This window comes from Salvelinus fontinalis, unplaced genomic scaffold, assembly GCF_029448725.1.
Source record: "Salvelinus fontinalis isolate EN_2023a unplaced genomic scaffold, ASM2944872v1 scaffold_0258, whole genome shotgun sequence".
NCBI classification, from domain to species: Eukaryota; Metazoa; Chordata; class Actinopteri; order Salmoniformes; family Salmonidae; genus Salvelinus; species Salvelinus fontinalis.
In genome coordinates, this window is record NW_026600467.1 from 114,371 (window position 1) to 142,273 (window position 27,903).

At 36.5% G+C, this 27,903-nt stretch overlaps 1 protein-coding gene across 1 annotated transcript; it reads right to left on the minus strand.

Moving 5' to 3' along the window:
- Positions 1-535: 535 nt before the first annotated feature.
- LOC129845261 (NLR family CARD domain-containing protein 3-like) lies at positions 536-27,903 on the minus strand. Its single transcript, XM_055913134.1, has 6 exons — positions 27,674-27,903; positions 17,697-17,813; positions 13,714-13,842; positions 11,111-11,239; positions 9,438-9,566; positions 536-2,576 (listed from the first exon to the last, which is right to left on the minus strand). Exons 1-6 carry the CDS (start codon positions 27,889-27,891, stop codon positions 536-538), a joined length of 2,763 nt encoding a protein of 920 aa, XP_055769109.1. The 5' UTR covers positions 27,892-27,903.

Here is a 27,903-nt window from a genome sequence, read left to right on the forward strand (position 1 = left end):
TGTATTAAAATGTTACGCTTAGCTTTCCCTGCTTACACTGTAACCGTACACTACTAATGTGTATATCGTACATTCATGGTTCAATGCTATAATATTTCTGATCAGTTTGTATTATAGTTTAAGAGTTTTCAGCTGATAGAAAGTTTATTCAGCCAATGAAAATAATGTTGTTCCTACATACAGTATAGTTTGGTCTGAGGGATAGTCACATGATTACTTACAGAGCCAGTCAGCCAATGAAAATACTGTTGTTCCTACATACAGTATAGTTTGGTCTGAGGGATAGTCACATGACTACTTACAGAGCCAGTCAGCCAATGAAAATAATGTTGTTCCTACATACAATATAGTTTGGTCTGAGGGATAGTCACATGACTACTTACAGAGCCAGTCAGCCAATGAAAATACTGTTGTTCCTACATACAGTATAGTTTGGTCTGAGGGATAGTCACATGACTACTTACAAACCCAGTCAGCCAATGAAAATAATGTTGTAACTACAATTTATTTTGGGGTGCGATATTTACATGAATACTTACAGAGCTTTCCTGCAGCCTCTCACAGCTGGGACCAGTCTCCTACGACCCTCCTCTGATGTCTTGTATTCCTTCAGGTTAAACACCTCCAGAACCTCCTCTGATATCTGCAGCATGTAGGCCAGCGCTGAGCAGTGAGCAAGGGAGAGGTTTTTGGATCTGTTCTCTGACCTCAAGTACGCTTGGATTTCCTCCTGTACTGAATGGTCTTTCATCTCTATCAGACAGTGGAAGAGATTGATGCACCTCTCAGGGGAGATGTCCCACCTGTCCATCACCTTAAGGGATAGGATTGTATTCTGGACCCTCTCTGGACTGCTTTCTGTCTGTGTCACCAGACCTCGTAGGAGTTTCTGATTGGACTCCAGTGACATGCCATGAAGGAAGCGGACAAAAAGGTCCAGGTGTCCATTCTTACTCTCCAAGGCTTTATCCACGGTACTCTTCAGCAGCTCATCCAAGGTTAGCTTTTCAAACTCATCTCTAGACTTTCCCGTGAGGAAGGGCTTCAGTGCATCCATGTTCTTGGTTGTGTAACAGTGGTACATGTAGACAGCTGAGAGAAACTCCTGAATGCTCAGATGCACAAAGCAGTACACCACTCTCTGAAATAACACAGACTCTCCTTTAAAGATTTGTGTGCACACTCCTGAGTACACTGAGGCTTCTTTGACATCAAGGCCAGCCTCTTTCAGGTCTTCTTCATAGAACATGAGATTACCCTTCTCCAGATTTTCAAACGCCAGCTTCCCCAGCTTCAGAAGAATTTCCTTATCTGACTTCATGAGCTCCTCTTGATCCATCTCATCTCTTCCATGATACTTCTGGTTCTTCAGGCTGGTCTGAATGAGCAGGAAGTGTATGGACATCTCAGTCAGAGTGGTGGGCATCTCTCTCCTCTTGTCTGTACTCAACATGTGTTCAAGGACTATTGCTGAAATCCAACAGAACACTGGCATGTGGCACATGATGTGGAGGCTCCTTGATTTCTTTATGTGTGAGATGATTCTGCTGGCCAGGTCCTCATCACTGAATCTCTTCCTGAAGTACTCCTCCTTCTGTGGGTCACTGAACCCTCGTACCTCTGTCACCTGGTCAACACACTTAGGGGGGATCTGATTGGTTGCTGCTGGTCGGGAGGTTATCCATAGGAGAGCAGAGGGAAGCAGATTCCCCTTGATGAGGTTGGTCAGCAGAACATCAACAGATGATGTCTGGGTGACATCAGACACCTTTTCGTTGCGCTGGAAATCCAATGGAAGTCTGCTTTCATCCAAACCATCAAAGATGAACATAGCTTTACAGGCAGTGAGTTTCTTTGCATTGTCTATGTCTAGTTCTGTGTGGAAGTCATTTAAAAGTCTGAGAAGACTGTACTGGAGATCTTTGATCAGGTTCAGCTCCCGGAAAGGAAGCACAAATATGATGTCCACATCGTGGTTTGCCTTCCCTTCAGCCCAGTCTAGGATGAACTTCTGCACAGAGACTGTTTTTCCGATGCCAGCGATGCCCTTCGTCAGCACAGTTCTGATGCTTCTCTCTTGGCCAGGTAAGGGTTTAAAGATGTCATTGCAGTGGATTGCTGTGTCATGTGAGGTTGGCGTCCTGGATGCTGTCTCTAGCTGCCACACCTCATGTTCATTGTTAACCCCTTCACTCTCTCCTTCTGTGATGTAGAGCTCTGTGTAAATCCTGTTGAGGGGAGTTTGGTTCCCTGCTGTTTCCATGCCTTCTATCACACATTCATACCTCCTTCTCAGGCTGTCTTTATGGTTTACTATGGCTCTCTGCAGACTGTCTTTATGGTTTTCAGAGCCTCTTGCATCATTGGGTTCAGTCAGGTGCTGTAGTAGAGGACGTGTCCTGGATCTCTTTCTACACTGAGGACAGTCATAGTCTCCTGAAGGAGCAGGTTTCTCCCAGTATCTGGTGATGCACTGTCTGCAGAACCTGTGCCCACAGGTGATAGAGACTGGATCCCTCAACACCTGCTGACACACTGCACACCTGGACTGATCCTCTAGCAGAGTAGACCATCCACTACAGAGATAAAGGAGAGAGAGATACTGATCCTCTAACAGAGTAGACCATCCACTACAGAGATAAAGGAGAGATACTGATCCTCAAACAGTGTAGACCATCCACTACAGAGATAAAGGAGAGAGAGATACTGATCCTCTAACAGAGTAGACCATCCACTACAGAGATAAAGGAGAGAGAGATACTGATCCTCTAACAGAGTAGACCATCCACTACAGAGATAAAGGAGAGGGAGAGATACTGATCCTCTAACAGAGTAGACCATCCACTACAGAGATAAAGGAGAGAGATACTGATCCTCTAACAGAGTAGACCATCCACTACAGAGATAAAGGAGAGTGAGATACTGATCCTCTAACAGAGTAGACCATCCACTACAGAGATAAAGGAGAGAGATACTGATCCTCTAACAGAGTAGACCATCCACTACAGAGATAAAGGAGAGAGAGAGACTGATCCTCTAACAGAGTAGACCATCCACTACAGAGATAAAGGAGAGAGAGAGATACTGATCCTCTAACAGAGTAGACAATCCACTACAGAGATAAAGGAGAGAGAGATACTGATCCTCTAACAGAGTAGACCATCCACTACAGAGATAAAGGAGAGAGATACTGATCCTCTAACAGAGTAGACCATCCACTACAGAGATAAAGGAGAGAGAGATACTGATCCTCTAACAGAGTAGACCATCCACTACAGAGATAAAGGAGAGAGAGATACTGATCCTCTAACAGAGTAGACCATCCACTACAGAGATAAAGGAGAGAGAGAGACTGATCCTCTAACAGAGTAGACCATCCACTACAGAGATAAAGGAGAGTGAGATACTGATCCCCTAACAGAGTAGACCATCCACTACAGAGATAAAGGAGAGAGATACTGATCCTCTAACAGAGTAGACCATCCACTACAGAGATAAAGGAGAGAGATACTGATCCTCTAACAGAGTAGACCATCCACTACAGAGATAAAGGAGAGAGAGAGACTGATCCTCTAACAGAGTAGACCATCCACTACAGAGATAAAGGAGAGAGAGATACTGATCCTCTAACAGAGTAGACCATCCACTACAGAGATAAAGGAGAGGGAGAGATACTGATCCTCTAACAGAGTAGACCATCCACTACAGAGATAAAGGAGAGAGAGAGATACTGATCCTCTAACAGAGTAGACCATCCACTACAGAGATAAAGGAGAGAGAGATACTGATCCTCTAACAGAGTAGACCATCCACTACAGAGATAAAGGAGAGAGAGATACTGATCCTCTAACAGAGTAGACCATCCACCACAGAGATAAAGGAGAGAGAGATACTGATCCTCTAACAGAGTAGACCATCCACTACAGAGATAAAGGAGAGAGATACTGATCCTCTAACAGAGTAGACCATCCACTACAGAGATAAAGGAGAGAGATACTGATCCTCTAACAGAGTAGACCATCCACTACAGAGATAAAGGATAGAGAGATACTGATCCTCTAACAGAGTAGACCATCCACTACAGAGATAAAGGATAGAGAGATACTGATCCTCTAACAGAGTAGACCATCCACTACAGAGATAAAGGAGAGAGATACTGATCCTCTAACAGAGTAGACCATCCACTACAGAGATAAAGGAGAGAGATACTGATCCTCTAACAGAGTAGACCATCCACTACAGAGATAAAGGAGAGAGATACTGATCCTCTAACAGAGTAGACCATCCACTACAGAGATAAAGGAGAGAGATACTGATCCTCTAACAGAGTAGACCATCCACTACAGAGATAAAGGAGAGAGAGATACTGATCCTCTAACAGAGTAGACCATCCACTACAGAGATAAAGGAGAGAGAGATACTGATCCTCTAACAGAGTAGACCATCCACTACAGAGATAAAGGAGAGAGATACTGATCCTCTAACAGAGTAGACCATCCACTACAGAGATAAAGGAGAGAGAGATACTGATCCTCTAACAGAGTAGACCATCCACTACAGAGATAAAGGAGAGAGAGAGATACTGATCCTCTAACAGAGTAGACCATCCACTACAGAGATAAAGGAGAGAGATACTGATCCTCTAACAGAGTAGACCATCCACTACAGAGATAAAGGAGAGAGAGATACTGATCCTCTAACAGAGTAGACCATCCACTACAGAGATAAAGGAGAGAGAGATACTGATCCTCTAGCAGAGTAGACCATCCACTACAGAGATAAAGGAGAGAGAGATACTGATCCTCTAACAGAGTAGACCATCCACTACAGAGATAAAGGAGAGAGAGAGACACTGATCCTCTAACAGAGTAGACCATCCACTACAGAGATAAAGGAGAGAGAGAGATACTGATCCTCTAACAGAGTAGACCATCCACTACAGAGATAAAGGAGAGAGATACTGATCCTCTAACAGAGTAGACCATCCACTACAGAGATAAAGGAGAGAGAGATACTGATCCTCTAACAGAGTAGACCATCCACTACAGAGATAAAGGAGAGAGATACTGATCCTCTAACAGAGTAGACCATCCACTACAGAGATAAAGGAGAGAGAGATACTGATCCTCTAACAGAGTAGACCATCCACTACAGAGATAAAGGAGAGAGAGATACTGATCCTCTAGCAGAGTAGACCATCCACTACAGAGATAAAGGAGAGAGAGATACTGATCCTCTAACAGAGTAGACCATCCACTACAGAGATAAAGGAGAGAGAGAGACACTGATCCTCTAACATAGTAGACCATCCACTACAGAGATAAAGGAGAGAGAGAGATACTGATCCTCTAACAGAGTAGACCATCCACTACAGAGATAAAGGAGAGAGATACTGATCCTCTAACAGAGTAGACCATCCACTACAGAGATAAAGGAGAGAGAGATACTGATCCTCTAACAGAGTAGACCATCCACTACAGAGATAAAGGAGAGAGATACTGATCCTCTAACAGAGTAGACCATCCACTACAGAGATAAAGGAGAGAGAGATACTGATCCTCTAACAGAGTAGACCATCCACTACAGAGATAAAGGAGAGAGAGATACTGATCCTCTAGCAGAGTAGACCATCCACTACAGAGATAAAGGAGAGAGAGATACTGATCCTCTAACAGAGTAGACCATCCACTACAGAGATAAAGGAGAGAGAGAAACACTGATCCTCTAACATAGTAGACCATCCACTACAGAGATAAAGGAGAGAGAGAGATACTGATCCTCTAACAGAGTAGACCATCCACTACAGAGATAAAGGAGAGAGAGATACTGATCCTGTAACAGAGTAGACCATCCACTACAGAGATAAAGGAGAGAGAGATACTGATCCTGTAACAGAGTAGACCATCCACTACAGAGATAAAGGAGAGAGAGATACTGATCCTGTAACAGAGTAGACCATCCACTACAGAGATAAAGGAGAGAGAGATACTGATCCTGTAACAGAGTAGACCATCCACTACAGAGATAAAGGAGAGAGAGATACTGATCCTCTAACAGAGTAGACCATCCACTACAGAGATAAAGGAGAGAGTGATACTGATCCTCTAACAGAGTAGACCATCCACCACAGAGATAAAGGAGAGGGAGAGATACTGATCGTCTAACAGAGTAGACCATCCACCACAGAGATAAAGGAGAGAGAGAGATACTGATCCTCTAACAGAGTAGACCATCCACTACAGAGATAAAGGAGAGAGAGAGACATCTTGAACATTTTCAAATTACACATTACAACAACAACAAAAATGTGGTGACGTACCTTCGGTCAAAGGTAACTGATCCAGCACCACTGGAATTAACAGGACGATCCATAGAGAAGTCTCTGTTCATAGACAGACAGCTGGGAACAGTATACTCTGTTCATAGACAGACAGCTGGGAACAGTCTACTCTGTTCATACAGACAGCTGGGAACAGTATACTCTGTTCATAGACAGACAGCTGGGAACAGTACACTCTGTTCATAGACAGCTGGGAACAGTATACTCTGTTAATAGACAGCTGGGAACAGTATACTCTGTTAACAGACAGACAGCTGGGAACAGTATACTCTGATCATAGACAGCTGGGAACAGTATACTCTGTTCATAGACAGACAGCTGGGAACAGTATACTCTGTTCATAGACAGCTGGGAACAGTATACTCTGTTCATAGACAGACAGCTGGGAACAGTATACTCTGTTCATAGACAGCTGGGAACAGTATACTCTGTTAATAGACAGACAGCTGGGAACAGTATACTCTGTTCATAGACAGACAGCTGGGAACAGTATACTCTGTTCATAGACAGACAGCTGGGAACAGTATACTCTGTTCATAGACAGACAGCTGGGAACAGTATACTCTGTTCATAGACAGACAGATGGGAACAGTATACTCTGTTCATAGACAGACAGCTGGGAACAGTATACTCTGTTCATAGACAGGCAGATGGGAACAGTATACTCTGTTCATAGACAGACAGCTGGGAACAGTATACTCTGTTCATAGACAGGCAGCTGGGAACAGTATACTCTGTTCATAGACAGCTGGGAACAGTATACTCTGTTCATGGACAGACAGCTGGGAACAGTATACTCTGTTCATAGACAGACAGCTGGGAACAGTATACTCTGTTCATAGACAGACAGATGGGAACAGTATACTCTGTTCATAGACAGACAGCTGGGAACAGTATACTCTGTTCATAGACAGGCAGCTGGGAACAGTATACTCTGTTCATAGACAGCTGGGAACAGTATACTCTGTTCATAGACAGACAGCTGGGAACAGTATACTCTGTTCATAGACAGCTGGGAACAGTATACTCTGTTCATAGACAGCTGGGAACAGTATACTCTGTTCATAGACAGCTGGGAACAGTATACTCTGTTCATAGACAGCTGGGAACAGTATACTCTGTTCATAGACAGACAGCTGGGAACAGTATACTCTGTTCATAGACAGACAGCTGGGAACAGTATACTCTGTTCATAGACAGACAGCTGGGAACAGTATACTCTGTTCATAGACAGACAGCTGGGAACAGTATACTCTGTTCATAGACAGACAGATGGGAACAGTATACTCTGTTCATAGACAGCTGGGAACAGTATACTCTGTTCATAGACAGCTGGGAACAGTATACTCTGTTCATAGACAGACAGCTGGGAACAGTATACTCTGTTCATAGACAGACAGCTGGGAACAGTATACTCTGTTCATAGACAGCTGGGAACAGTATACTCTGTTCATAGACAGACAGCTGGGAACAGTATACTCTGTTCATAGACAGCTGGGAACAGTATACTCTGTTCATAGACAGCTGGGAACAGTATACTCTGTTCATAGACAGCTGGGAACAGTATACTCTGTTCATAAACAGACAGCTGGGAACAGTATACTCTGTTCATAGACAGACAGCTGGGAACAGTATACTCTGTTCATAGACAGACAGATGGGAACAGTATACTCTGTTCATAGACAGCTGGGAACAGTATACTCTGTTCATAGACAGCTGGGAACAGTATACTCTGTTCATAGACAGACAGCTGGGAACAGTATACTCTGTTCATAGACAGACAGCTGGGAACAGTATACTCTGTTCATAGACAGCTGGGAACAGTATACTCTGTTCATAGACAGACAGCTGGGAACAGTATACTCTGTTCATAGACAGCTGGGAACAGTATACTCTGTTCATAGACAGCTGGGAACAGTATACTCTGTTCATAGACAGCTGGGAACAGTATACTCTGTTCATAAACAGACAGCTGGGAACAGTATACTCTGTTCATAGACAGACAGCTGGGAACAGTGTACTCTGTTCATAGACAGCTGGGAACAGTATACTCTGTTCATAGACAGCTGGGAACAGTATACTCTGTTCATAGACAGCTGGGAACAGTATACTCTGTTCATAGACAGCTGGGAACAGTATACTCTGTTCATAGATAGCTGGGAACAGTACACTCTGTTCATAGACAGCTGGGAACAGTATACTCTGTTCATAGACAGCTGGGAACAGTATACTCTGTTCATAGACAGACAGCTGGGAACAGTATACTCTGTTCATAGACAGACAGCTGGGAACAGTATACTCTGTTCATAGACAGACAGCTGGGAACAGTATACTCTGTTCATAGACAGACAGCTGGGAACAGTATACTCTGTTCATAGACAGACAGCTGGGAACAGTATACTCTGTTCATAGACAGACAGCTGGGAACAGTATACTCTGTTCATAGACAGACAGCTGGGAACAGTATACTCTGTTCATAGACAGACAGCTGGGAACAGTATACTCTGTTCATAGACAGACAGCTGGGAACAGTATACTCTGTTCATAGACAGACAGCTGGGAACAGTATACTCTGTTCATAGACAGACAGCTGGGAACAGTATACTGTGCTGTCTGAGTGTGGTAGAAGCCTCTGGAATGAATAACATGTCCACAGAGCCATTACTAGAATGTTAGATTCTACACAGACCAGTGTGTCTCAGACCAACGACCCCATTCAAAGACACTTCAATAGTTTGATTTGCTCATTCACCCTCTGAATGGCACACACACACAATCCATGTCTCAGCTGTCTCAAGGCTTGATGCTAATTATTTAACCTGTAACCTCCCCTTCATCTACACTGACTGAAGTGGATTTAACAAGTGACGTCAGTAATGGATCGTAGCTTTCACCTGGATTCACCTTGTCAATCAACGTCGTGGAAAAAGCAGGTGTTCATAATGTTTTGTACACTCAGTGTCGTATAGTATATGACATAAACAACAAATGATAAGCAGAGGCTTTACAGTAAATACTCAGATACACAAAATACATCTGGTTTCAGATCTTGAAGATTCTTCAATAGTAATATCATCAATTCTGACCAGTAACTTACCTGGGGTCAAAGGTCCCTGATCCATTACTAAAATGTATAGGCTGATGCATAGAGAAGTCACTCTTCATGGACAGATGACTGGGAACTGGAGAGACTGATCTCTGGAGAGACTGAGTTTGGTTGGAGATTCTGGAAAACATAATGAATCACCTTTAAACTACATTATAAAATATATAAACATTACATATCAATAGATTAGATACATTACATGAAGCATTAAGCTATATCAACATTATATATCAATAGATTACATACATTATATAAAACATTAAACTATATCAACATTATATATTAATAGATTATATACATTACATAAAGCATTAAACTATATCAACATTATATATCAATAGATTATATACATTATATAAAGCATTAAACTATATCAACATTATATATTAATAGATTATATACATTACATAAAGCATTAAACTATATCAACATTATATATTAATAGATTATATACATTATATAAAGCATTAAACTATATACACATGATATATTAATAGATTATATACATTACATAAAGCAACAAACATACACTGAGTGTACAAAACATTAAGAACATCCTCCTAATACTGAGTTGTCACATACAGATACTGATTCACTTCATCTCAGTTCCACTTTAATCCTTAAGAGCCTATTGAGTCACATACTTCACAATATGTCCATATATACAGTACCAGTCAAACAGTAACACAATAAAACATCAATATGTCTATATATACAGTACCAGTCAAACAGTAACACAATAAAACAACAATATGTCTATATATACAGTACCAGTCAAACAGTAACACAATAAAACAACAATATGTCTATATATACAGTACCAGTCAAACAGTAACACAATAAAACAACAATATGTCCATATATACAGTACCAGTCAAACAGTACACAATAAAACAACAATATGTCTATATATACAGTACCAGTCAAACAGTAACACAATAAAACATCAATATGTATATATATACAGTACCAGTCAAACAGTAACACAATAAAACATCAATATGTCTATATATACAGTACCAGTCAAACAGTACACAATAAAACATCAATATGTCTATATATACAGTACCAGTCAAACAGTAACACAATAAAACAACAATAATGAGGCCATAATATACTATATAATATGTCTATATATACAGTACCAGTCAAACAGTAACACAATAAAACAACAATATGTCTATATATACAGTACCAGTCAAACAGTACACAATAAAACAACAATATGTCTATATATACAGTACCAGTCAAACAGTAACACAATAAAACATCAATATGTCTATATATACAGTACCAGTCAAACAGTAACACAATAAAACAACAATAATGAGGCCATAATATACTATATAATATGTCTATATATACAGTACCAGTCAAACAGTAACACAATAAAACAACAATATGTCTATATATACAGTACCAGTCAAACAGTAACACAATAAAACATCAATATGTCCATATATACAGTACCAGTCAAACAGTAACACAATAAAACAACAATATGTCTATATATACAGTACCAGTCAAACAGTAACACAATAAAACAACAATAATATGTCCATATATACAGTACCAGTCAAATACTCAGATACACAAAATATATCTGGTTTCAGATCTTGAAGATTCTTCAATAGTAATATCATCAATTTTGACCAGTAACTTACCTGGGGTCAAAGGTCCCTGATCCATTACTAAAATGTATAGGACGTTCCATAGAGAAGTCACTCTTCATGGACAGATGACTGGCAACTGGAGAGACTGATCTCTGGAGAGACTGAGTTTGGTTGGAGATTCTGGAAAACATAATGAATCACCTTGAAACTACATCATAAAATATATAAACCTTATATATCAATAGATTAGATACATTACATAAAGCATTAAACTATATCAACATTATATATCAATAGATTACATACATTACATAAAGCATTAAACTATATCAACATTATATATCAATAGATTACATACATTACATAAAGCATTAAACTATATCAACATTATATATTAATAGATTATATACATTATATAAAGCATTAAACTATATCAACATTATATATTAATAGATTATATACATTCCATAAAGCATTAAACTATATCAACATTATATATTAATAGATTATATACATTACATAAAGCATTAAACTATATCAACATTATATATTAATAGATTATATACATTATATAAAGCATTAAACTATATCAACATTATATATCAATAGATTTCATACATTACATAAAGCATTAAACTATATCAACATTATATATTAATAGATTATATACATTACATAAAGCAACAAACATACACTGAGTGTCACGTTCCTGACCTGTTTTCTGTTAGTTTTTGTATGTGTTAGTTGGTCAGGATGTGAGTTTGGGTGGGCAGTCTATGTTTTCTGTTTCTATGTTGGTTTAAAGGGTGACCTAATATGGCTCTCAATTAGAGGCAGGTGTTTTTCATTTCCTCTGATTGAGAGTCATATTAAGGTAGGTGTTTTCACACTGTTTGTGGTGGGTGATTGTTTCCTGTGTCAGTGTTTGTTGCACCATACGGGTCTGTATCGTGAGTTCGTTTTGTTTGTATCAGTACTTGTTCGTTCGTTCTTCGTTGTATATAAGTTCGTAGTCCCGGTCTGTCTACTTCGTTTGTTGTTTTGTAAAAGGATCAAGTGTTTTTCGTGTTTGTATTAGTCTTTATAATAAATCATTATGTATTCACAACCCGCTGCACGTTGGTCTAATCCTTGTTACTCCTCTTCGGATGAAGAGAAGGAGGAAGCCCGTTACACTGAGTGTACAAAACATTAAGAACATCCTAATACTGAGTTGTCACATACAGATACTGATTCACTTCATCTCAGTTCCACTTTAATCCTTAAGAGCCTATTGAGTCACATACTTCACAATATGTCCATATATACAGTACCATTCAAACAGTAACACAATAAAACAACAATATGTCTATATATACAGTACCAGTCAAACAGTACACAATAAAACAACAATATGACTATATATACAGTACCAGTCAAACAGTAACACAATAAAACAACAATATGTCCATATATACAGTACCAGTCAAACAGTAACACAATAAAACAACAATATGTCTATATATACAGTACCAGTCAAACAGTAACACAATAAAACATCAATATGTCTATATATACAGTACCAGTCAAACAGTAACACAATAAAACAACAATATGTCCATATATACAGTACCAGTCAAACAGTAACACAATAAAACATCAATATGTCTATATATACAGTACCAGTCAAACAGTAACACAATAAAACAACAATATGTCCATATATACAGTACCAGTCAAACAGTAACACAATAAAACAACAATATGTCTATATATACAGTACCAGTCAAACAGTAACACAATAAAACATCAATATGTCTATATATACAGTACCAGTCAAACAATAACACAATAAAACAACAATATGTCTATATATATACAGTACCAGTCAAACAGTAACACAATAAAACATCAATATGTCTATATATACAGTACCAGTCAAACAATAACACAATAAAACATCAATATGTCTATATATACAGTACCAGTCAAACAGTAACACAATAAAACAACAATATGTCTATATATACAGTACCAGTCAAACAGTAACACAATAAAACATCAATATGTCTATATATACAGTACCAGTCAAACAGTAACACAATAAAACAACAATATGTCTATATATACAGTACCAGTCAAACAGTAACACAATAAAACATCAATATGTCTATATATACAGTACCAGTCAAACAGTAACACAATAAAACAACAATATATCTATATATACAGTACCAGTCAAACAGTAACACAATAAAACAACAATATGTCCATATATACAGTACCAGTCAAACAGTAACACAATAAAACATCAATATGTCTATATATACAGTACCAGTCAAACAGTAACACAATAAAACAACAATATGACTATATATACAGTACCAGTCAAACAGTAACACAATAAAACAACAATATGTCTATATATACAGTACCAGTCAAACAGTAACACAATAAAACAACAATATGTCTATATATACAGTACCAGTCAAACAGTAACACCATAAAAAATCAATATGTCTATATATACAGTACCAGTCAAACAGTACACAATAAAACATCAATATGTCTATATATACAGTACCAGTCAAATACTCAGATACACAAAATATATCTGGTTTCAGATCTTGAAGATTCTTCAATAGTAATATCATCAATTTTGACCAGTAACTTACCTGGGGTCAAAGGTCCCTGATCCATTACTAAAATGTATAGGATGATGCATAGAGAAGTCACTCTTCATGGACAGATGACTGGGAACTGGAGAGACTGATCTCTGAAGAGACTGAGTTTGGTTGGAGATTCTGGAAAACATAATGAATCACCATGTAACTACATCATAAAATATATCAACATTATATATCAATAGATTACATACATTACATAAAGCATTAAAATATATAAACATTATATATTAATAGATTATATACATTATATAAAGCATTAAACTATATCAACATTATATATTAATAGATTACATACATTATATAAAGCATTAAACTATATCAACATTATATATTCATAGATTATATACATTACATAAAGCATTAAACTATATCAACATTATATATTAATAGATTACATACATTATATAAAGCATTAAACTATATCAACATTATATATTAGTAGATTATATACATTACATAAAGCATTAAACTATATCAACATTATATATCAATAGATTATATACATTATATAAAGCATTAAACTATATCAACATTATATATTAATAGATTATATACATTACATAAAGCATTAAACTATATCAACATTATATATTAATAGATTACATACATTATATAAAGCATTAAACTATATCAACATTATATATTAATAGATTACATACATTATATAAAGCATTAAACTATATCAACATTATATATTAATAGATTACATACATTATATAAAGCATTAAACTATATCAACATTATATATTAATAGATTATATACATTACATAAAGCATTAAACTATATCAACATTATATATTAATAGATTATATACATTACATAAAGCATTAAACTATATCAACATTATATATTAATAGATTACATACATTATATAAAGCATTAAACTATATCAACATTATATATTAATAGATTACATACATTATATAAAGCATTAAACTATATCAACATTATATATTAATCGATTATATACATTACATAAAGCATTAAACTATATCAACATTATATATTAATAGATTATATACATTACATAAAGCATTAAACTATATCAACATTATATATTAATAGATTATATACATTATATAAAGCATTAAACTATATCAACATTATATATTAATAGATTATATACATTACATAAAGCAACAAACATACACTGAGTGTACAAAACATTAAGAACATCCTCCTAATACTGAGTTGTCACATACAGATACTGATTCACTTCATCTCAGTTCCACTTTAATCTTTAAGAGCCTATTGAGTCACATACTTCACAATATGTCCATATATACAGTACCAGTCAAACAGAACACAATAAAACAACAATATGTCTATATATACAGTACCAGTCAAACAGTAACACAATAAAACAACAATATGTCTATATATACAGTACCAGTCAAACAGTAACACAATAAAACAACAATATGTCTATATATACAGTACCAGTCAAACAGTAACACAATAAAACAACAATATGTCTATATATACAGTACCAGTCAAACAGTAACACAATAAAACATCAATAATGAGACTTTAAGGAGTACCAGTACTGAGTCAATGTGCAGGGTACCAGGTAGTTGAGGTAATAATGAGACTATAAGGAGTACCAGTACTGAGTCAATGTGCAGGGTACCAGGTAGTTGAGGTAATAATGAGACTATAAGGAGTACCAGTACTGAGTCAATGTGCAGGGTACCAGGTAGTTGAGGTAATAATGAGACTATAAGGAGAACCAGTACTGAGTCTAGGTGCAGGGGTACCAGGTAGTTGAGGTAATAATGAGACTATAAGGAGTACCAGTACTGAGTCAATGTGCAGGGTACCAGGTAGTTGAGGTAATAATGAGGCTATAAGGAGTACCAGTACTGAGTCAATGTGCAGGGTACCAGGTAGTTGAGGTAATAATGAGGCTATAAGGAGTACCAGTACTGAGTCAATGTGCAGGGTACCAGGTAGTTGAGGTAATAATGAAACTATAAGGAGTACCAGTACTGAGTCAATGTGCAGGGTACCAGGTAGTTGAGGTAATAATGAGGCTATAAGGAGTATCAGTACTGAGTCAATGTGCAGGGTACCAGGTAGTTGAGGTAATAATGAGGCTATAAGGAGTACCAGTACTGAGTCAATGTGCAGGGTACCAGGTAGTTGAGGTAATAATGAAACTATAAGGAGTACCAGTACTGAGTCAATGTGCAGGGTACCAGGTAGTTGAGGTAATAATGAGGCTATAAGGAGTATCAGTACTGAGTCAATGTGCAGGGTACCAGGTAGTTGAGGTAATAATGAGGCTATAAGGAGTATCAGTACTGAGTCAATGTGCAGGGTACCAGGTAGTTGAGGAAATAATGAGACTATACGAGTACCAGTACTGAGTCAATGTGCAGGGGTACCAGGTAGTTGAGGTAATAATGAGACTATAAGGAGTACCAGTACTGAGTCAATGTGCAGGGGTACCAGGTAGTTGAGGAAATAATGAGACTATAAGGAGTAGTAATGAGTCAATGTGCAGGGGTACCAGGTAGTTGAGGTAATAATGAGACTATAAGGAGTACCAGTACTGAGTCAATGTGCAGGGGTACCAGGTAGATAAGGTAATAATGAGACTATAAGGAGTACCAGTACTGAGTCAATGTGCAGGGGTACCAGGTAGTTGAGGTAATAATGAGACTATAAGGAGTACCAGTACTGAGTCAATGTGCAGGGGTACCAGGTAGTTGAGGAAATAATGAGACTATAAGGAGTACCAGTACTGAGTCAATGTGCAGGGGTACCAGGTAGTTGAGGTAATAATGGGACTATAAGGAGTACCAGTACTGAGTCAATGTGCAGGGGTACCAGGTAGTTGAGGTAATAATGAGGCTATAAGGAGTACCAGTACTGAGTCAATGTGCAGGGGTACCAGGTAGTTGAGGAAATAATGAGACTATAAGGAGTACCAGTACTGAGTCAATGTGCAGGGGTACCAGGTAGTTGAGGAAATAATGAGACTATAAGGAGTACCAGTACTGAGTCAATGTGCAGGGTACCAGGTAGTTGAGGTAATAATGAGACTATAAGGAGTACCAGCACTGAGTCAATGTGCAGGGCTACCAGGTAGTTGAGGTAATAATGAGACTATAAGGAGTACCAGTACTGAGTCAATGTGCAGGGGTACCAGGTAGTTGAGGTAATAATGAGACTATAAGGAGTACCAGTACTGAGTCAATGTGCAGGGGTACCAGGTAGTTGAGGTAATAATGAGACTATAAGGAGTACCAGTACTGAGTCAATGTGCAGGGGTACCAGGTAGTTGAGGTAATAATGAGACTATAAGGAGTACCAGTACTGAGTCAATGTGCAGGGGTACCAGGTAGTTGAGGTAATAATGAGACTTTAAGGAGTACCAGTACTGAGTCAATGTACAGGGGTACCAGGTAGTTGAGGTAATAATGAGGCTATAAGGAGTACCAGTACTGAGTCAATGTGCAGGGGTACCAGGTAGTTGACGTAATAATGAGACTATAAGGAGTACCAGTACTGAGTCAATGTGCAGGGTACCAGGTAGTTGAGGTAATAATGAGACTATAAGGAGTACCAGTACTGAGTCAATGTGCAGGGGTACCAGGTAGTTGAGGTAATAATGAGGCTATAAGGAGTACCAGTACTGAGTCAATGTGCAGGGGTACCAGGTAGTTGAGGTAATAATGAGGTTATAAGGAGAACCAGAACTGAGTCAATGTGCAGGGGTACCAGATTACATATCCTCATCCAGGGAGTACACACACACACACACACACACACACACACACACACACACACACACAGGGAGGGAATGTTGTGTTTGTTTAATATTGTTTTAGGACTATGGAAATATACAAAAGGATTAGCCTATGGATTATGAAAACAACCAAAATAAATGGGAAAATGGGAGAGGAGAAATGACTAGAGACAGTGTTGTTTAACTCACTGACCATGACCCATGAGTTCTTCTTACCTTTGTTCAGTAGAAAAGTCTCCCTCTCTAAAGTTTATAGGCTGCATCATAGACTTGTCACTCTTCATGGACACACAGCTGGGTTCAGGGGAGGCTGGTCTCTCCTGCTTGATTGGACTTCAACACAACAGAGACAAACATTACATCTCTCATCTACTCTGAGCTCAGATGGGGAAACATAACAAGAGTTTCATTCCAAAACGCTATATATCACTTTTCAGAAATGTTGGTAAATTCGATTTTATTGTTTGAAGAAATTATGAAAGAGATTGGTGATTTTTCACTAGCTAATCATGGCATTGGGTTGTTCAATGACAGACATGTATTTTTTTTTTAAACTATCACTTGATGGCTTCATTTCAGAGAGACAAATAATCATGTTTTTTTTGCAAAATGCTGTATATCTGCCTCATTCTCAGTGAAATCAGTAGTACTGCTAGGTTTTACACAGTAATAATATATATCTGCCTCACTTTCAGAGAAATCAGTAGTACTGCTAGGTTTTACACAGTAATAATATATATCTGTCTCACTCTCAGAGAAATCAGTAGTACTGCTAGGTTTTACACAGTAATAATATATATCTGCCTCACTCTCAGAGAAATCAGTAGTACTGCTAGGTTTTACACAGTAATAATATATATCTGCCTCACTCTCAGAGAAATCAGTAGTACTGCTAGGTTTTACACAGTAATAATATATATCTGCCTCACTCTCAGAGAAATCAGTAGAACTGCTAGGTTTTACACAGTAATAATATATATCTGCCTCACGCTCAGAGAAATCAGTAGTACTGCTAGGTTTTACACAGTAATAATATATATCTGCCTCACTCTCAGTGAAATCAGTAGTACTGCTAGGTTTTATACAGTAATAATATATATCCTGACTCACTCGCAGAGAAATCAGTAGTACTGCTAGGTTTTACACAGTAATAATATATATCTGCCTCACTCTCAGAGAAATCAGTAGAACTGCTAGGTTTTACACAGTAATAATATATATCTGCCTCACTCTCAGAGAAATCAGTAGTACTGCTAGGTTTTACACAGTAATAATATATTTCTGCCTCACTCTCAGTGAAATCATTAGTACTGCTAGGTTTTATACAGTAATAATATATATCTGCCTCACTCTCAGAGAAATCAGAAGTACTGCTAGGTTTTACACAGCACATTTAAGTCATTTAGCAGACGCTCTTATCCAGAGCGACTTACAAGTACATACATTCATACTTTTTTTTGTACTGGCCCCCCGTGGGAAACGAACCCACAACCTTGGCGTTGCAAGCGCCATGCTCTACCAACTGAGCCACACGGGGCACAGTAATAATATATATCTGCCTCACTCTCAGAGAAATCAGTAGTACTGCTAGGTTTTACACAGTAATAATATATATCTGCCTCACTCTCAGAGAAATCAGTAGTACTGCTAGGTTTTACACAGTAATAATATATATCTGCCTCACTCTCAGAGAAATCAGAAGTACTGCTAGGTTTTACACAGTAATAATATCTGCCTCACTCTCAGAGAAATCGGTAGTACTGCTAGGTTTTACACAGTCAAATGTGACCGACCGGCTCGATTCGGTCTTATGTTGCAAAATTAGAAATTAGGTATTTTACATTGGATAAAAGTAGAGACTCAGGGCTAGAATATGGTATATCATACACTACAGTTGAGGAACAATGGGAAATTCATTCTGCTTTGAAAGATGAGAAACTCACTTTTGAGAAAATGTCCTTTGAATGTTTTGGTACCTACTGGAGAGCTCTTCTTTGTCTACAGGGCTGTTACTTTGGCAGATAATGTCACCCATCTAAATAAAGATATTTTTTATATATAATTAACTAATTGTATGATGTTTTTGGTTTATGTAATTTTCATTGTTTGTAATGCAAAACAATGGTTATTTTATGGTTGTAAGTGGTAAAATGAACTAGAAAAGGTTATATTTTGCAATTCTGAGTAATTACTACTTTAGTAAGGAATTACACATTATTCAATACTACTGTAGTTGCTACATAATTCCAATAGATGGCAGCATGAGACCACAAATGACATTTCAGAAGATTAGTTTACTCCCTGGATACACCACCACTCCCTCACAGGAAAACTCCTGTGTGCTTCTTTCTGTCCCTTTCCACACTGCTAACGCAAGAGGAAGGACTGAAAAAGCATTTAACAGATTACTGTGAGGTAATATAATGATGATTCATGTTTCTCATTACCTGCTTTTATGCTCATGTTTTGAAATTATCATTAATTTACTATAACAATAATTAATAAGCTTGAACATTAATTCAGTCACCTCTGGTTGAGAAAAACGTATTTTCCTAGCACATTCACTGTCAAATTCAACAACCAGCATCGACCCACTCTGCCTTCTCTCGCTAGTAGTCAACTCAGCCCCGCTAAAAAGCTGGTGTCGTCACTCTGCCTTCTCCAGGGGCATGTTGAGGTACATTTACTAACCGGGAGGGTTGAATTATGTAATTTATTGGAGGGCTGGAAGACGCACTCTTGTCTTTTCTATTCCGAGGCTTTTAAGTCCCAATATGAGATATTAAGAAAATATTTTATAATGGTATGTATACTAGAGATGAGGTTAAGATTACTTTTTATAATGTATGTATACCAAGGTTGAGGATCTGACTAGTGATTATTTACCCGGGGTTCAATACCAATAATAGTCACAATATTTGTTGCTCTCCCAAAAGCAACACAGCCCTAATACGAGATATATAGCTAACTAAAGTAATGAGTTACCATTTTAGAAAATCATGGGACATATAGTCTGTGGTTGCTATTTTATGTCAATCATATTGCTGCTTGTAGCCTATAACTGATGCTTCATGGTCTTATGCTGCCATATATTCAAAATATTTAGCAATTAAAAGGTATTAATTCACGTACAGACATTGGTGAGGCAGCTGGGAAAAAAAGTGTATTTTTCTTGTTAATTTCTTAGATCAGTCTCAAACCTACCCCATCTATCCCATGCCAATTGCTGGACTTTCACATATAGGTTACTAGGTCACCCAGTTCAAAACACATTTGAAAAATAGAACTAATGTGGCTTTTTGATCAAGTGTTCCGCCTTGCAATAATATATATAATAAAATAACAAAACAAAAAAAGCAAAATGCTTAGACAGGTTTTGATGAACAAAATAATCAAAATGCTATTTAGTACTATAATTGTATTTACTAACATAATATTATTACTAAAATAGTTTCTAAAAGTCTTCTAGGCTACCCTACACTAGAATTAGGGTTAGGGGTTAAGGCTAAAATAGGTAATACGTAGGGTTAGAGTTTCTGTATTGCACTTTGTGACATCTTCTGATGTAAAAACGGCTTTATAAATACATTTGATTGATTGTTAGGTTAAAGGTTTTTAAGGTAAAAAAATTGTATGGATTTTATAGCTCTCTTGCTCCTCCCTGTGGCCTTCTGTGGGTACTACATAACTCATTCACGACACCTGCTTGGCTCATAATCTGAGCTAGACCTGTCCATTTGGTTTGCAACTCAGTCAACCTGTGCAGCATTCATTCAATCCGATGCCTACGAATGAAGACTGCAACGCATATCAAATTACCAAGCAGCCATTTAGACTCAACATCAAAAAAAAATTATTTCTTAATGAAAAAAAGTATTCTGTCTGTTTAAATCAACCACATCTTGAAAAAGAGGACATGCGTTTTGTTTAGGTTGTATACCTTTTCTGAAAACAAATATGGTTAACCATGATCAGAACATGCTTAACGTTTGATGGCTGTGCGCCAGGCATTGTTTAGAACGTTAATAACCACAATGTCTAAACAAGTGAACGGTGAGTGTGATCACCAAGTAGTCATAACACATTTACTTGAGGTCAGTGTTCACGCAAACCCTATAAAGGGTTCATATATATTCTATATATACTGTATACTCAGACAATTCTTACCTCCTATAAAGGGTTCTATATATATTCTATATATACTGTATACTCAGACACTTCCTAATCCCCATAAAGGGTTCTATATATATTCTATATATACTGTATACTCAGACACTTCCTAACCTCCTATAAAGGGTTCTATATATATTGTATACTCAGACACTTCCTAACCTCCTATAAAGGGTTCTATATATATATTCTATATATACTGTATACTCAGACACTTCCTAACCTCCTATAAATGGTTCTATATATATTTTATATATACTGTATACTCAGACACTTCCTAACCTCCTATAAAGGGTTCTATATATATTTTATATATACTGTATACTCAGACACTTCCTAACCTCCTATAAAGGGTTCTATATATACTGTATACTCAGACACTTCCTAACCTCCTATAAAGGGTTCTATATATATTGTATACTCAGACACTTCCTAACCTGCTATAAAGGGTTATATATATATTCTATATATATACTGTATACTCAGACACTTCCTAACCTCCTATAAAGGGTTCTATATATATTATATATATACTGTATACTCAGACACTTCCTAACCTCCTATAAAGGGTTCTATATATATTCTATATATACTGTATACTCAGACACTTCCTGACCTCCTATAAAGGGTTCTATATATATATATATATATATTCGATTTATACTGTATACTCAGACACTTCCTAACCTCCTATAAAGGGTTCTATATATATTATATATATACTGTATACTCAGACACTTCCTAACCTCCTATAAAGGGTTCTATATATATTATATATATACTGTATACTCAGACACTTCCTAACCTCCTATAAATGGTTCTATATATATTCTATATATACTGTATACTCAGACACTTCCTAACCTCCTATAAAGGGTTCTATATATATTCTATATATACTGTATACTCAGACACTTCCTGACCTCCTATAAAGGGTTCTATATATATATTCGATTTATACTGTATACTCAGACACTTCCTAACCCCCTATAAAGGGTTCTATATATACTGTATACTCAGACACTTCCTAACCTCCTATAAAGGGTTCTATATATATATATATTCGATTTATACTGTATACTCAGACACTTCCTAACCTCCTATAAAGGGTTCTATATATATTCTATATATACTGTATACTCAGACACTTCCTAACCTCCTATAAAGGGTTTTATATATATTCTATATATACTGTATACTCAGACACTTCCTAACCTCCTATAGAGGTTCTATATATATAGACACTTCCTAACATCCTGTAAAGAGGTGCTATATATATAGACACTTCCTAACATCCTGTAAAGAGGTTCTATATATATAGACACTTCCTAACATCCTGTAAAGAGGTTCTATATATATAGACATTTCCTAACATCCTGTAAAGAGGTTCTATATATATAGACACTTCCTAACATCCTGTAAAGAGGTTCTATATATATAGACATTTCCTAACATCCTGTAAAGGGTTCTGTATGTATATAGACACTTCCTAACATCCTATAAAGAGGTTCTATATATATAGACACTTCCTAACATCCTGCAAAGAGGTTCTATATATATTCTATATATACTGTATACTCAGACACTTCCTAACCTCCTATAGAGGGTTCTATATATATTCTATATATACTGTATACTCAGACACTTCCTAACCTCCTATAGAGGTTCTATATATATAGACACTTCCTAAAATCCTGTAAAGAGTTTCTATATATATAGACACTTCCTAACATCCTGTAAGAGGTTCTATATATATAGACACTTCCTAACATCCTGTAAAGAGGTTCTATATATATAGACACTTCCTAACATCCTGTAAAGAGGTTCTATATATATAGACACTTCCTAACATTCTGTAAAGAGGTTCTATATATATATAGACACTTCCTAACATCCTATAAAGAGGTTCTATATATATAGACACTTCCTAACATCCTGCAAAGAGGTTCTATATATATTCTATATATACTGTATACTCAGACACTTCCTAACCTCCTATAGAGGGTTCTATATATATTCTATATATACTGTATACTCAGACACTTCCTAACCTCCTATAGAGGTTCTATATATATATAGACACTTCCTAACATCCTAATAGAGGGTTCTATATATATTCTATATATACTGTATACTCAGACACTTCCTAACCTCCTATAGAGGTTCTATATATATAGACACTTCCTAACATCCTGTAAAGAGGTTCTATATATATAGACACTTCCTAACATCCTGTAAAGAGGTTCTATATATATAGACATTTCCTAACATCCTGTAAAGGGTTCTGTATGTATATAGACACTTCCTAACATCCTATAAAGAGGTTCTATATATATAGACACTTCCTAACATCCTGCAAAGAGGTTCTATATATATTCTATATATACTGTATACTCAGACACTTCCTAACCTCCTATAGAGGGTTCTATATATATTCTATATATACTGTATACTCAGACACTTCCTAACCTCCTATAGAGGTTCTATATATATAGACACTTCCTAAAATCCTGTAAAGAGTTTCTATATATATAGACACTTCCTAACATCCTGTAAGAGGTTCTATATATATAGACACTTCCTAACATCCTGTAAAGAGGTTCTATATATATAGACACTTCCTAACATCCTGTAAAGAGGTTCTATATATATAGACACTTCCTAACATTCTGTAAAGAGGTTCTATATATATATAGACACTTCCTAACATCCTATAAAGAGGTTCTATATATATAGACACTTCCTAACATCCTGCAAAGAGGTTCTATATATATTCTATATATACTGTATACTCAGACACTTCCTAACCTCCTATAGAGGGTTCTATATATATTCTATATATACTGTATACTCAGACACTTCCTAACCTCCTATAGAGGTTCTATATATATATAGACACTTCCTAACATCCTAATAGAGGGTTCTATATATATTCTATATATACTGTATACTCAGACACTTCCTAACCTCCTATAGAGGTTCTATATATATAGACACTTCCTAACATCCTGTAAAGAGGTTCTATATATATAGACACTTCCTAACATCCTGTAAAGAGGTTCTATATATATAGACACTTCCTAACATCCTGTAAGAGGTTCTATATATATAGACACTTCCTAACATCCTGTAAAGAGGTTCTATTTATATAGACACTTCCTAACATCCTGTAAAGAGGTTCTATATATATATAGACACTTCCTAACATCCTGTAAAGAGGTTCTATATATATAGACACTTCCTAACATCCTGTAAAGACGTTCTGTATGTATATAGACCCTTCCTAACATCCTATAAAGAGGTTCTATATATATATATATAGACACTTCCTAACATCCTGCAAAGAGGTTCTATATATATAGACACTTCCTAACATCCTGTAAAGAGGTTCTATATATATAGACACTTCCTAACATCCTGTAAGAGGTTCTATATATATAGACACTTCCTAACATCCTGTAAAGAGGTTCTATATATATAGACACTTCCTAACATCCTGTAAAGAGGTTCTGTATGTATATAGACCCTTCCTAACATCCTGTAAAGAGGTTATATATATATATATATAGACACTTCCTAACATCCTAATAGAGGGTTCTATATATATTCTATATATACTGTATACTCAGACACTTCCTAACCTCCTATAGAGGGTTCTATATATATTCTATATATACTGTATACTCAGACACTTCCTAACCTGCTATAAAGGGTTCTATATATATTCTATATATACTGTATACTCAGACACTTCCTAACCTCCTATAGAGGGTTCTATATATATATATATATAGACACTTCCTAACATCCTATAAAGAGGTTCTATATATATAGACACTTCCTAACATCCTGTAAAGAGGTTCTATATATATAGACACTTCCTAACATCCTGTAAAGAGGTTCTATATATATAGACACTTCCTAACATCCTGTAAGAGGTTCTATATATATATAGACACTTCCTAACATCCTGTAAAGAGGTTCTATATATATAGACACTTCCTAACATCCTGTAAAGAGGTTCTGTATGTATATAGACACTTCCTAACCTCCTATAAAGAGGTTCTATATATATAGACACTTCCTAACATCCTGTAAGAGGTTCTATATATATATAGACACTTCCTAACATCCTGTAAAGAGGTTCTATATATATAGACACTTCCTAACATCCTGTAAAGAGGTTCTGTATGTATATAGACACTTCCTAACATCCTGTAAAGAGGTTATATATATATATATATAGACACTTCCTAACATCCTATAAAGAGGTTCTATATATATATAGACACTTCCTAACATCCTGTAAGAGGTTCTATATATATAGACACTTCCTAACATCCTGTAAAGAGGTTCTATATATATATACACTTCCTAACATCCTGTAAAGAGGTTCTAAATATATATATAGAGACTTCCTAACATCCTGTAAAGAGGTTCTGTATGTATATAGACACTTCCTAACATCCTGTAAGAGGTTCTATATATATAGACACTTCCTAACATCCTGTAAAGAGGTTCTATATATATATAGACACTTCCTAACATCCTGTAAAGAGGTTTTATATGTATATAGACACTTCCTAACATCCTGCAAAGAGGTTCTATATATATAGACACTTCCTAACATCCTGTAAAGAGGTTCTATATATATAGAGACTTCCTAACATCCTGTAAAGAGGTTCTGTATGTATATAGACACTTCCTAACATCCTGTAAAGAGGTTCTATATATATATACTGTATACTCAGACACTTCCTAACCTCCTATAGAGGGTTCTATATATATTATATATATTCTGTATACTCAGACACTTCCTAACATGCTATAAAGGGTTCTATATATATTCTATATATACTGTATACTCAGACACTTCCTAACCTCCTATAGAGGGTTCTATATATATATATATATATATAGACACTTCCTAACATCCTATAAAGAGGTTCTATATATATAGACACTTCCTAACATGCTGTAAAGAGGTTCTATATATATAGACACTTCCTAACATCCTGTAAAGAGGTTCTATATATATATAGACACTTCCTAACATCCTGTAAGAGGTTCTATATATATATACACTTCCTAACATCCTGTAAAGAGGTTCTATTTATATAGACACTTCCTAACATCCTGTAAAGAGGTTCTATATATATATAGACACTTCCTAACATCCTGTAAAGAGGTTCTATATATATAGACACTTCCTAACATCCTGTAAAGAGGTTCTATATATATAGACACTTCCTAACATCCTGTAAAGAGGTTCTGTATGTATATAGACACTTCCTAACATCCTGTAAAGAGGTTATATATATATATAGACACTTCCTAACATCCTATAAAGAGGTTCTATATATATAGACACTTCCTAACATTCTGTAAAGAGGTTCTATATATATATAGACACTTCCTAACATCCTATAAAGAGGTTCTATATATATAGACACTTCCTAACATCCTGCAAAGAGGTTCTATATATATTCTATATATACACTGTATACTCAGACACTTCCTAACCTCCTATAAAGGGTTCTATATAGAACCTTAGTGGTTCTGTATATTAAGGAAGATAGAACCCTTTTTGGTTTTAATAGGAGTGAAGTGTGTGTTGATATGACAGATATATTGTCAAAATTCAGCTTATAACAACGATCAGAATTAGTCAAAACAACAAGGTTATGACAACACATTAGGCAATAATTAAGAGTAGGCTAAATGATTGTGTCATGTTAACATTATATGTGTGTGTGTGTGTGTGTGTGTGTGTGTGTGTGTGTGTGTGTGTGTGTGTGTGTGTGTGTGTGTGTGTGTGTGTGTGTGTGTGTGTGTGTGTGTGCGTGCGTTTTTGCTGGTGAGACAGCCACATATCACAGTCAAATATACAGGATGCAAAAAAAAAAATATGAATGTACCCATAAGAAATAATTTGATGAAAAATAACAAATGTGAAAAAATTGTGGATATAACATTTTAGAAACAAACTCTTTAATAATTCTTAAACAAAATTGTCATCTTACCTCTTAGTTTTGGTGTCATGTTCCCCAGAGAGACTCATTTTAGAGGCAGGGCCCCCCTCCTCTCTCTCCCCAGAGAGACTCATTTTAGAGGCAGGGCCCCCCTCCTCTCTCTCCCCAGAGAGACTCATTTTAGAGGCAGGGCCCCCCTCCTCTCTCTTCCCAGAGAGACTCATTATAGAGGCAGGGCCCCCCTCCTCTCTCTCCCCAGAGAGACTCATTTTAGAGCACTG